This window comes from Glycine max, chromosome 14, assembly GCF_000004515.6.
Source record: "Glycine max cultivar Williams 82 chromosome 14, Glycine_max_v4.0, whole genome shotgun sequence".
NCBI lineage: Eukaryota > Viridiplantae > Streptophyta > Magnoliopsida > Fabales > Fabaceae > Glycine > Glycine max.
In genome coordinates this window covers 18,540,241-18,553,163 of record NC_038250.2, presented here as the reverse complement: position 1 = coordinate 18,553,163, position 12,923 = coordinate 18,540,241, and the positions used below count along the sequence as shown (strand labels likewise).

Sequence of the window (12,923 nt, the reverse complement as noted above, 5' to 3'; positions counted from 1 at the left end):
AGGTGCACCTAGCATTTTCCTTTATCTTTTTCTTGTATTTACAATCAAATCCCTCTATTTTTTTATCTCTGCCACGACAAACTGAACATCACACTATATCAACCAAATAAGCTTTTGATATTTATACCCCTTAATAAATAAGTATATCTCCCATCCTTTTATATAATTTTATTACAAAAATACCATTTTATATAAAACCAATGTAAACTCTAAAAAAATCCTAATTTTGCACCCCTCTTACATTTTCATTGTTCTTTAAACTAATTTTTTGCACCATCTTCATTCTTTAAACCCTGTTTATACATCTCCATCAACCCTTATCTATTTTCATCTCTCTATTTTTCTCTATAAAAAAAAAAAAATCCATAGTTTCATTGATTTCCAAGACGAGGTATAGTGGAAATTAGTAAAATTAACAAGATTACCGATCAAAGCAAAAGTGTGATTTTACCACAAGCAAGGTCCAACAAGTTATTCATTCTCAGCCACGTTTCTAAGAATCATTTCAAAATTTTCAGCAAATTTTGCTATAGCATACTGATCCAACCTGTTGGGCCATTGCAAACGTGTATAAATTAACTGCATAATATCACCATTATTCGTCGTTGTTGAATGAAAAAAAATAAAATCAGCATAGATAAAATTTTGAAAGTTTTATTTTTCTGGTTTTCAACACCAATTATACAAGCGTTTGAAATATTTCAACCAAAAGTGAGCATGCAATTATAGGGATTAACATTCCACCAATATCCTATTATAGTGGGCTAGTGGCCTTCTTGACTTCACATCTCGTTGCAAAAGAAAATTATTATCTTTAACGCAAAAATAGTAGTCACGCTATTCCACTTCCACCCTTGCATATATACAACACCTGCAGTAGATTTTGTATTTTATTTTTAAAAAAAACTACCAGTCACAACAAAATAAAGAATTTTGGTAGAAAAAAAAAACATAATACAGAATTTGAAAAAAGCACGCATTAAACATAGTTCAAACACAAATTACATCCTCTAAAAAGCAAATGTATAAGACAACTGACACATCTAATTCAAATATTAAAGCAGCAAGTAAGCATTCTCAATATGCCTGGATCACAGTTCATGAGTTACTTTCACGCCTCACTCGAAGGAGAACCTTAGTATCTGGCTCTCTTGGAGCGGCTTTCCCTCTCATAACCTTTCTTTCCCCGCTCTTCCTCCTCCCTTCTGTGCTTTCTCTCTCCACGACCATCATCATCCCTTCTGTGCTGCTTTCTTTCTTCACGATCATCTTCATCCCTTCTGCACTGCTTTCTTTCATGACTAACATCATCATCATCATCCCTTCTGTGCTTTCTTTCTCCACGACCATCTTTATCCTTTGAATGCTTTCTTTCCCTATCATCATCCTCCCCCCTCAAGTTCTTTCGTTCTCCATGCACATCCTCATCCCTTAAGTTCTTTCTTTCTCCATAAACATCCTCATCCCTTCTGAACTTTCTTCCTTCCCGATCATCCTCATCCCTTCTGAACTTTCTTTCTCTATGTTCATTCTCATCCCTTGTCTGCTTTCTTCCTGTTCGGTAATCTTCATCCCTTCCACGCTTTCTCTCTGCACCGTCATCTTCATCCCTCAAGTTCTTTCTCTCTCCACGGTCATCCTCATACCTTCTGTGCTTCCCTTTGGAATCATCCTCATCCCTTGCATGCTTTCTTTCTCCAAGATCATCCTCATCCCTTGAGTGCTTTCTTCCTATACGATAATCTCCATGGCCATCCTCATGCCTTCTGTGCTTTTCTTTAGAATCGTCCTCATCCTTCACATGCTTTTTTTCTCCAACATCCTCTTCCCTTGCAAGCTTTCTTCCTGTGTGATCATCTTCATCCCTTCCATGCTTTCTTTCTCCACGGTTATCATTATCCCTTCTATGCTCATGCTCCCTATGATTATCATCATCTCTTATATGCCTTCTTGTTTCATGATCTTCACCATAGCGAGCAGTTCGACCAACAAAATGTGATTCAACATCCTTGTTATAATTTCTTCCTCTTTGCTCAGAACTATCATCATCATGCCCTGCAAGCCTAGCTAATTTAGATTCAGACTCAGTTTTTCTATCATCTTCATTATGCTTGACCAATGTGACGGCCCCCCTATCTCTGTCTCCATCAATTTTCCTGCTGCTACCTTGTGTCATTTCTCGACTTCTACTATTTGATCCCTTTGCAAAATCTGTCCCATATGACTTTTTAAGAGAGTCCAATGCATCAATATTAGCAGTATTCTTCCCTTTCTCTGCACCACTATCTCTGGCTTCATCTCTGAATTTATTTTCTTCCCTGCCATATCCTTTACCTTTCTTTGCTACAACAGGCCCACCTTTTTTTGTTTTTTCATATCTGTGATCACTAGAATCGCTGTCTGAATCACTGTCACTGCTACTGTCATTAGAGGAAGTGTATGACCCCCTTCTAACATATCTGTCTTGACCTGATGCATGCTTAACACCATCTCTATAAGAGTCCTCATCATCAGAACTATGCCTCTTTGTCTTCTGCTTCTCACGTCTACCATATTTTTTTTCCTCCCTATCAACATCAGATTCCACCGCAGAATCATGAGGTTTTCTCATTTTTGAATGTTGCTTCCCTTCCCAAGTCTTATGCTTGGAGACATCTTCATGATCATCAGAATCATCATCCGAAAAATGCCTCCTATGAGACTTATCTGTCTTCTTATAACTTTTTTTTGCAATATCGCTGTCATCAGAATCATAAGAATTGGTATCATCACTATCCTCCACCCTACCTTTCTTGTGGTGCTTAGGTATCTTCCGCTTCTTTTCAGCCTTGACCTTCCTCTTAGCATCACTATCAGAATCAGATTCATCACTACTGCTTGTGTACTCTTTACCACGCTTCCTTGTACCTCTCTTCTCATCAGACAAACTGCTGTCTGAATCAGATGAATCATCCTCATACTTTTTCTTAAGAGTTTCAACCTTCTTGTGGTGCCTTGTATCTTTAACACTCTTCTTCTTAGTATTTTCATCCTTTTGATCTTCAACCATTTGTTTCTTACTGAAATCTCTGTCCAAAAAGGCATGTTCAGGCTTTGAATTACCCTCCACATTAGAACCATTTCCCCCATCATTTCCAAGCTCATCAGTCCCATCTGCATTTCTTTCATTGGCTTCAGACGAGACTATGCCAAGAGCAGCCTTCAATGCTTCCATCTGCTTTTCCTTCCTAGCAGCAATTTGATGAGTCTGTGTATTTGAAACCCTGAAAAATCCCCCAAAAGAATTGTTATTGACATCAACTTTAGACACTATTCACGAAAAAAAGTGAAATAAGTTTCTCCGTTACCAAACAGATAAAGGGCAATTAATTAGCATGACATTAATCTGCATATAATTACATCCCTGCCTCCAAAACATCCATCAACAATAACCAATCTCAAAAACAACCTTACATTCAAGTATCCAGCATGCAATTTTATGTTATCAACAGTGCCAACACAATAGTTAGTTTATGTCATTAATGAACCATCCAAGACAAGTAAATCCTCATTTTAATCCTTATGATATTTGTATGCATCATTTATTTTAGTTCCTAATTGTGCTACAACTACACTATAGTCTCTAATTTAAAAAAAGAACATTTGCATTATGCCTTAATGTTTTCTTTTTTTGCTCAGCAAACAAATAAATATAAATATAAATATATAAAGCACAAGAAGTGCATGATAATACAACTAACAGATTCAAAAGGCCAACAGGCTTTCGTAACCCACTACCAACCAGGGAGGAGAATTGAATCTTGGCATATACACCAATTATATGCATATAAGAAGATACAATCTCACAAAAAGTATCTTACCAATAATTAAAAGCAATACCCTACCCTACCTTTTCCTACACAGTCAATGTTCATAAATGCCACCAAAATATTGACACCTAACCAACTAACCTTTACAGCATTTAACCATCTTCAATGTGAAATACTATAAATGTCACCCCTTCCAGAAAAGACCCACCGCCAGTGGTCTCCCATATGTTCATTGTAACAATCATAATGGGATCAGTAAAAAAAGAGAGAGCTCCAGCCTCACACCAGCTTTGATGACCATGCCATGCCTGACATTTTCCAGGGCTCCATGAATGTCAGCCCACCTACCCATTGGATTCCGGCCTCACCACTTCAAATGTCTACATTCTGACTCACCAAATAACACAATAACCACTTCTGTCATTCCACAAACTGTGCACTCATTAATTTTAACCCATTTAACAACTATTGAAATCTTCCTCCACACCTCTTCAACACAATTGTATTATCATTTGCAATTCATTTGCCACTGTACAAAGGAAAACTCAAACGAAGTTGTAAATTGTTTTAACCAAGCTCACGCAGAGAACAGAATATCTAGCAAGTTGCAACACCTCCATCTTATCAAAAACACCATTCTAGAAAAACACAAATGTCCCTATGTTTCCAAATATTCCACAGACCAATGCACAAACAATACTCCACAAATCAGCTGATTCTTTATTTATACAGATGAAACAATGTTGTAGAAAATGCTATATGCATAGCAGGATCCTCCGGTAGAACAGAAATCAGATTAACCCAAGAATAACAAACCTGCCAAATTTGTAGAACCTTTGTGCACGAAACAGAATATGGTTGACAGATTCAGTTTCAAAATTACATAAAGGACACAACATTTGATACAACAACTGAATATTCCTCAACAAGAGGTTTTGCCTCATAGGTAATCTTCTCAGAAAAGCTCTCCATACAAAAAAGTTAACCTTTGGAGGGATCTTCAATCTCCAAACCTGAGATAAGTTGCCTTGAACTTGTGGCCTTTAAAACAACTGCTCATATGAAACAATGTTGTAGAAAATGCTATATGCATAGCAGGATCCTCCGGTAGAACAGAAATCAGATTAACCCAAGAATAACAAACCTGCCAAATTTGTAGAACCTTTGTGCACGAAACAGAATATGGTTGACAGATTCAGTTTCAAAATTACATAAAGGACACAACATTTGATACAACAACTGAATATTCCTCAACAAGAGGTTTTGCCTCATAGGTAATCTTCTCAGAAAAGCTCTCCATACAAAAAAGTTAACCTTTGGAGGGATCTTCAATCTCCAAACCTGAGATAAGTTGCCTTGAACTTGTGGCCTTTAAAACAACTGCTCATATGCTGAACTTACTGAAAAACTGTTATTTCCTTTCCATATCCATTTATCAACTTGATCTCTTTGTTGTGACACAGTTCACAAACTACCTTCCCACTCTTCCACCATGATTCTTTCCCAATCAAACCACCCTCTTCACCAACTTAAATCCCACACCAAACTTCTCCATCCCAATGTCCCAAATTAGAAATATTTCCTTGTTGGTTATCAGAATTTGAGAAAAGCCTAAGAAAAGAGAAAGCTAAGTTGACCAATTCAAGCATCTCTCCCCAAAATCTAAAAAACTCCCCGTTCCCAACTTTCCACTCCACCAAATTATCAAACCACCCTATATTATTTAGGCCCTCACACACCTTCACAAGTCTCTCACAAAAACGAAGCATTATGCCCTAAAGAAGTGGCAGTGTTTGAAGTCAAGAATTAAAGTTAAGTTTTAGTTGAAAATATGCATTAATAACTATAACCTGGGATGGACAATTTAGTTTATAGGAGTTTGTCAATTATGTATCTAATATTTAGCATGCTTCTGATGTAAATATAATGATCTTGATATCATCATCTAAACTTAAGGATGTTATCGGTTTGTTTTTAAGATTATGATATTGTTAGTATTTGAATTTTCTGTTAAATTAGTTTTATTTAATTTATAGAGTCCAACAATAAAAGTTTAAGTGATCCTCCACATAACATTTTTTTGTTCTCAGATCAAGCTTTCTGCTCTTAGAAAAAACAACAGTAAAGTTAAGGACTAACTAAAATGACAGACACATACAATAACACATAAGGAATGCAAACACATGCTGTTTGATTTAAAGCCACACATCAATTCACAAAAATAAAACAAAAATTAAAAAGTGCTAAATGAAACAATTATCTCACAACCCTAACACAAACATCAAAATTCAAAATCAATTACTTCTTATCTGATGCAGATACAGATGCAGGTCCATCTATTTCCTCAGTGGCAGCAGTGGCTTCCAAATTTAGGCGAGCCTCCATGAGTTTTTCAGCGATTTCCGCATCAGTGTAGCCCTGATCAATAAGTTTGTCTTCAAGGATGGTGAGCTTGAGCTGAATCTGACGCTTGCGATCATGCTCAAGGATATCTTTGTTGGGCTTCCTGGTAACACCAGCAGTGCCCTGATCTGCCTCAAACCCCTTTGTGTTCTCAGCAACCTTTGAAATCTTCGGCTTCACAAAGAACTTGTTGCCCTGAATGTACCCATTCGTACCCGACCCTCTTGGGGTCTGTAACCCTATTCCGTTGTACATATCAATCCACTGAAATTAAAACTGAAAAAATAAAGAGAAAGAACAAAAAGATTAGAAACACTAAGTTTGACGGTAATTCAGAGATATCATTCTCAAAGTTATCATAGCAAGGAAGAAACATTCTCTATCACTTAACAAATTGAACATGGAAAAAAAATAGTTTTGTTGTAAAAAAATTAATAATAATAATGTGCAACACAACATTCATTGTCGTACACTAATAGATAAAAGCAAACTATCATAAGAACATAATATAACAAAAAGTAAGAATCTGTGTAAAAAGAAGAAATGAGAAATCCAATTTAATAGCTCAAATAACAATCGAATATTGTTATTTTGATTCAATAAAAGTGACTGATGATCATGTCCATTCAGTAATTTGCTATACAAACTAGAAGTTGCATTTAAGTTGTAGGATCGTCCTGCAGCAGCAACCTGACTTTCTAAAACCCTCAATCATAAATTTCAGACCCATCATCATTTCTCAACCCTATTTCATTTTTTTTTTTATGAAAAAGAAGTATAACTTACAAAACAGGAAAAGAAACGAGAAAATATTAGTATAATGTGAAAATCTCTTACAAATGAAAAATAATATTTTACCCAAAAAAAATTCTGTCGCCAAATGCCAATTTCCAAGAGAACTTTACAACCATCTGGCAAAGTCTTTTCGAATTGGCATAGAACAAAAACCCAAAGACAATATTAAGTGCACACCCCTGACGGAATAGCCAACATGTGCGTGAACTCAGTGAGAACGAAAATTTCATATAAAAAATAACTACCGTGTGAACCCAAGCACTAAAATCTGCCCATTAATCAGATGCAGCACTCAACAACGAAGTGATCCATGTTTAATAGAATTGCAAAGATATAATAGAAGAAATAAGATTAGATCTTCGATCCCTTACAATTTTGCTGGAACAGCAATTGGTATGAAAAAAGATTGGGAACAATAACGCTTGGATCGAAGAAAAGGAGACTTGGAAACTATACCTCCAAAGACGCGAGAAAGAGAGGTCTGTGAGCTGATTAGGGTTTGTAATCGTAGCGAATATTAGAGCTCTGCTTGTCACCTTCAAATGAATGTTTCTCCCAATTTCAGAAATCGGGATTGGCTGCGTGAATAGTGAAAACAAGACTAAAAGAAAAATCAAACAATAAAAAATAAATGGGCCATGATAATCTTGTCCAGTTTTTGAATGGGGATTGCTATTGGCCCATCTACATTTGTTATTCGCCCTAAGTGACACTTTTTTTTCACAAATATCCTTTTCACGAATATATGATTCCATTGTTTATTGATGAGGGTGCGAATAATGAAAATATAATTTCGTTGTATAGTATGTAACAAAATTATGTTTTTAGAAGGGGTGAAAAAAAAAATAAAAACACAATTTTGTTGCACATTATACAAAGAAATTGTGTTTCTGTTGTTTTTTGAAAGGGTGAAAAAAATGAACAAGAGAATCACGATTTTATTGTTTAATTTTTTTCGACCCAAAAATAGAACTACACTTTTGTTGCCCGTTTCCCTCTTCTTCCTCTACAAGAACAAATCTAATGATGGTGGGGCACGCGAACCAAGGCAAAGAGTTGTGATGGTGCTATGGTGTTTGGACATAGTGGTGAGGATGTGCAGTGGTGGCTGGGACGATGAGGGGTCACGTGCTAGCAAATCTGAAGTTGGGAACAGCGCACGACACTAATAGTGGTGTTGCATTTAGATTTAACCGATGAGGGGGTCGCACAATGAGGTGGTGACGCAATGAGGGGATTTGTTTAAGGTGGTGATGCAGTAAGGTCAATGTTGCACGACGAGGTGGTGGTGTGTGACCTTGGTGTTGGGATAAGAGGGAGGGTTAAAAAAGTATTTACTCACGTTTTTAGGGGCCAATAGCAAATCAATTGGAGTCAATAACAACTCTTTTTTTTAAATCTGGTGTGAATCTATTTTTTAAATGGTCCTAGGTATGCAATAACATCTAGGAGATTCAACCTTTACTTCCTGCAGTCCATTTTTTGCTTTTGGCACCTCCAAATAGACTCCAATAGATATCCCTCACTCAGGCACCTCCTATTACAAAATGGTAATTCCAAAAAAGTATTTCAAAATAGCTATTTCGAAATACGAAAATCATATTATGAAATAGTTATTCTAGAATAGGATAGCAAATTTTCCTACACCCCTTCAATTCTTCTTTTATTCACTTATTCATTTAGAATTGTCTTTGGATTAAGGAGAAGCCCGAAGAAAACCTCTCCCTCTTCAATGTTGATGTTAGGGTCCATGTTAGAGAACAAGTGGTGGTCATCAAGGAAGTTGATTGGCAAGGAGGCCTTGACGCCTAAAGGAGTGTGCAGACTCGAAGAATGGCACGACAAGGATGCACTAATGGTAGAGTCAACCTTGCAAGTAAAGTCCATCGATGCCTGCTTGAATAACGTCGCGTTAAGAGGAGGTCGGAGAGGGCGAAAGCAATGGTCATGCTTAACGAAAAATTTGAGATACTGTCTCCACCAACACCACCATAGGTTCAGAGTTGAGGTGCAAGGAAAGGGAAGGGTTGCGTTAAATCACGAAGGAGAAGGAAAGGGAGCTAGGGTCAAGGACATATTTGTCCATTCACTTTTCTTATGAGGTGTAGGAACTAATTATTTTTCTCTTTTTACCTCTACTTTTATTTTGGTATTTTGGAAATTGGTTTTGGACCTTTTTTCAATAATTTTTTAAATTTAAAGAAACAAAAAATGGAAATTATTTTTGAACCTTTTTTAATAATTTTTTAAATGTAAAGAAATGGAAAATGTAAAAAGAAAAAATAACTAAGAGTACAAATAAAATTATCTTTTTAAGAATATTTTAATGTTGAAATTTAATTTGGGTTCTTATTTCACTTTTTGTGGTCCTTGGTTGCCATGTAGGATTTAAGAAATTTTTGAAGTAGTAAAACTAATTCTTAACTTACTCTTATGAAACATTTAGTACAAGAAAATTTTTGTTTCCCAAAGACTTAAAGTTAAGAAACTTTGTTTTTTGAGTTTGATTTATTTTTTTAAAAATGACATATATAGGGGACAATGTTTCTTGAGTGTGTGTTTTTTAGTTATGTTTTTCACAAAATTATTTCCATGTGAAGGTGGAAACTAAATATCACATTGTTCTTCTAGTAGATCATTTAATATGATCAATAATTAATGTTTTTGATAAAATAAAAAAAAAAACTAGTATGGTACCCGTGCATTCGCACGGGTAACTCGACTTGTTGCAGCCTACAATCGATTATTTTTGTTATATTTATAGAGAAATGAAGTACTTTAAAATTTGAAATGATGAATTTTATTGGCAATTAAGAGTACCAAAGTATCAAAAAGACATGCAAATAATTGAAATGTTGAATATTGTTATACTTTCATGTTTTGTAAAGAAGTACTTGTCAATTCCTTAAGTAATCAGGTTGGAATAAAAATGACTACATATTAGGACATGCTAGAAGGCCTATATACAAAAATCCCTCATAATAGCCTCCTCTGTTGTGTTCACATATGCCATATTAGCCTTCATTAAAATCTAATGATACATTGGTGCAAATGCACATATATTACTACTGCTACTGTCAAATTGACACCTATAAGACACTCAATTAAAAAGCACATGAATCCTAGCTCTTGATACAAAAGACCTAGCTAGAATTTTGTACATCGCCCTCTTCAAACATAATCCAATAGCCATTGTGACTGCAAATAAAAGAACAAATCACATTTGAACTATGGTTTAATTATGTAGACAATAAACAATGCAATGATTTGCATTTTAAAAATTAAATCATTTGCTTATAAGAATCAATTTGTTTAAAGCAATGGTACGAATAAGAGAATAATAAAATTTGTATTCTATATCAGAAAGTCTTGTATTGTGCAGCCACAGGAGCAACCTCGTAGCTATTTGGTTATAAAGAATCATTTGCTTATAAGAACCAATTTGCTTATAAAAAATCAAATCATTCTTTTTGAGCAGAATCTAATTGAAACCTTGTGATAAGATCAATTAGCATAGTTTGTTGTTGCACTAAAAGTTATGAATGATAAAGCAATGGTAACGAATAAGAGCTTAATAAAATGTGTATACCATATCAAAAACCTTGTATTGTGCAACCACAGGAGCAATCTCCTAGAAACTCTTGCATGTAAAATTCTTTAACCTGAAATAGAATTATATTATCTGAAAATGTAAAATTGTGAAAGTAAATACTTCCCACACCAAGGTGATATATATATATATATATATATATATATATATATATATATATATATATGGGTAAACAATTACTTACTACTAGGGTTGAAGCATTGGAGTAGATAATCAAAACATAGGGCCATGGCCTTTTTGTTAGACCTCTCATGATGAATACAAACATATATATTCATTACTTTGTCATTGGTCCTTGATACAAAGTAAGAATAAATACACTCTTAGACAAAATAAAATATAGGGAGTATAATGCAAAAGTGTACCTCCATTTGAAGTCATTGTTACTATAGGCAATCATTGAAAACTCACAATTCAACTCACAAAATAGAGAAAGAGAATAGGAAGGAATCTTCTAGCCTTAGCCTTTTGAAGGTGTGTAAATCAATAGAGTATCACAGACTTTATATAGGCAAGGCAAGGGACACATTCATAAAATTGAGAATGTAACTGTCCCTTTAATTTGGTTCCTCCATTAAAAGTCAATAATTCAAAAAATAAAACGTGTAACAATTACATTAAATTCCTATTATGGCCACATTGATGTTTATATTCTAACATTCTCCCACTTGACTAATATATATTAATAATCTTTATTTTGACAATAAAATATGGTCATGTCTTGTCAACTTAAACTTGATATTGTCACTAAAAGTAATTATAGATGAATCATGGTGGCTATATTTAGATTAAACATTTCCTTTCATGTATTACAATATGTAACCTTTTCTTAGTGAAATATAGGATCCTAATTTTATTGATTCAATTTGAATCCTTTCATGACTAACTTAATGTGCACAATGTCATATAAAAAAACACAAATATTATTATAAACTAATAAGACCCATATGAACTACATGATTCTGAAACACTTTAGTCGACAATCCTTTTGTTAATGTATCATTAATCATGGATTCAATGTCTATGTACTCTATAGAGACTAATTCTCTCTTAATGTCTTTTCAACAACTAGAAACTTAATATCTATATGCCTACTTTGACTTTCACTCTTATTATTCTTTAAGATGAAAATTGCAGCCGAATTATCACAAAATATTTTCAATCGTCTTTCAACAAAATTTACAACTTTAAGACCAAAAACAAAGTTCTTCAACCATTTAGCCTGTGATGTAGCTTTGTAGCAACCAATGAATTCTACTTCCATAGCGGATGATGCAACAATTGTTTGCTTTTTGCTTCTCCAAGAGATAGTAGCACCTTTGGCTAAAAAGAACATATAGCCTAAAGTGGACCTTTTAGAGTCTATTCATCCAACAAAATCTGAATTTATGTATCCTTTTATTTCTAAAACATTAGAATGCTTGTATACCAACTTATAATCCTTGGTTCCTTCAAGGTATCTCATAACCCTTTTTGTTGCTTTCCAATGTTCAAAGTTTGGATTACTTTGATATCTCCCTAGTATTCCTACTGCAAAGGCAATATTAGGGCTATTGCTAACTTGAACATGCATGAGACTTCCTATTACTAAAGCATAAGGAATACTTTTCGTCTCTTTTTGTTATAATCTTGTTTGGGAACCTTGATTGAGACTAAATTTTTTCCCTTTAACTATAGTTGTAGCAATTGATGACAATTCTGCATATTAAATCTTTTCAAAACTTTTTCTATGTAAGCCTTTTGAGATAATCTCGATGTTCTTAGAGATCTATCTCTATGAATTTCTATTCTAATGACATAGAAGGCTTCACCCGTATCCTTCATATCAAAGTTTTGTGAGAGGAAATTTTTGGTATCATGCAAAAGACCCAAGTCACTACTTGCAAGTAAAATATCATATACATATAGGACTAAGAAAATAAACTTACTCCCACACACTTTAAGATACATGCATTGGCTTACAACATTTTCCTCCAATCCATATTTGGAGACCACATTATGAAACTTTATATACCATTGGCGGCATGCTTGTTTTAGCCCATATATAGATCTTCTAAGCTTGCAAGCTAAGTGGCTTCCCTTTTTGGCTTTCAAATCCCATAGGTTGAGACATGTACACTTCTTCCTCAAGATCCTCATTTAAGAATGTTGTTTTCACATCCATTTGATATAGAAACTAGAATTTGCATTAGTTGCAGGGTTTTCCATACCAAATAATTTGTTGTATTCAATTATTTGTTAATATTACAATTAAAGTCTTTAAGGTGTGTATGTCTTTTTCTCCACAACAAAATTTGAAAACCCAA

At 34.5% G+C, this 12,923-nt stretch overlaps 1 protein-coding gene across 3 annotated transcripts; it reads right to left on the bottom strand.

The window, feature by feature from the left end:
- Positions 1-962: 962 nt before the first annotated feature.
- LOC100792927 (protein starmaker) lies at positions 963-7,617 on the bottom strand. Of its 3 annotated transcripts, XM_041008835.1 has the most exons (4): positions 7,556-7,573; positions 7,464-7,525; positions 6,112-6,488; positions 963-3,263 (listed from the first exon to the last, which is right to left on the bottom strand). In XM_041008835.1, exons 3-4 carry the CDS (start codon positions 6,465-6,467, stop codon positions 1,136-1,138), a joined length of 2,484 nt encoding a protein of 827 aa, XP_040864769.1. In that variant the 5' UTR covers positions 6,468-6,488; positions 7,464-7,525; positions 7,556-7,573; the 3' UTR covers positions 963-1,135. The 3 variants fall into 3 exon arrangements, with proteins under 3 accessions (XP_040864769.1, XP_006596136.1, XP_025981266.1); XM_006596073.4 differs by having other exon boundaries at positions 7,464-7,617; XM_026125481.2 differs by having other exon boundaries at positions 7,379-7,578.
- Positions 7,618-12,923: the final 5,306 nt, after the last annotated feature.

Bases quoted from the DNA above. Each gene is read 5' to 3' on its own strand.
- LOC100792927 (XM_006596073.4), bottom strand. From the start codon at position 6,467: ATGTACAACGGAATAGGGTTACAGACCCCAAGAGGGTCGGGTACGAAT. The intron at 3,264-6,111 runs GTAATTGATTTT...GGGATTTTTCAG, and splicing joins GTATCTGCATCAGATAAGAA to GGTTTCAAATACACAGACTC.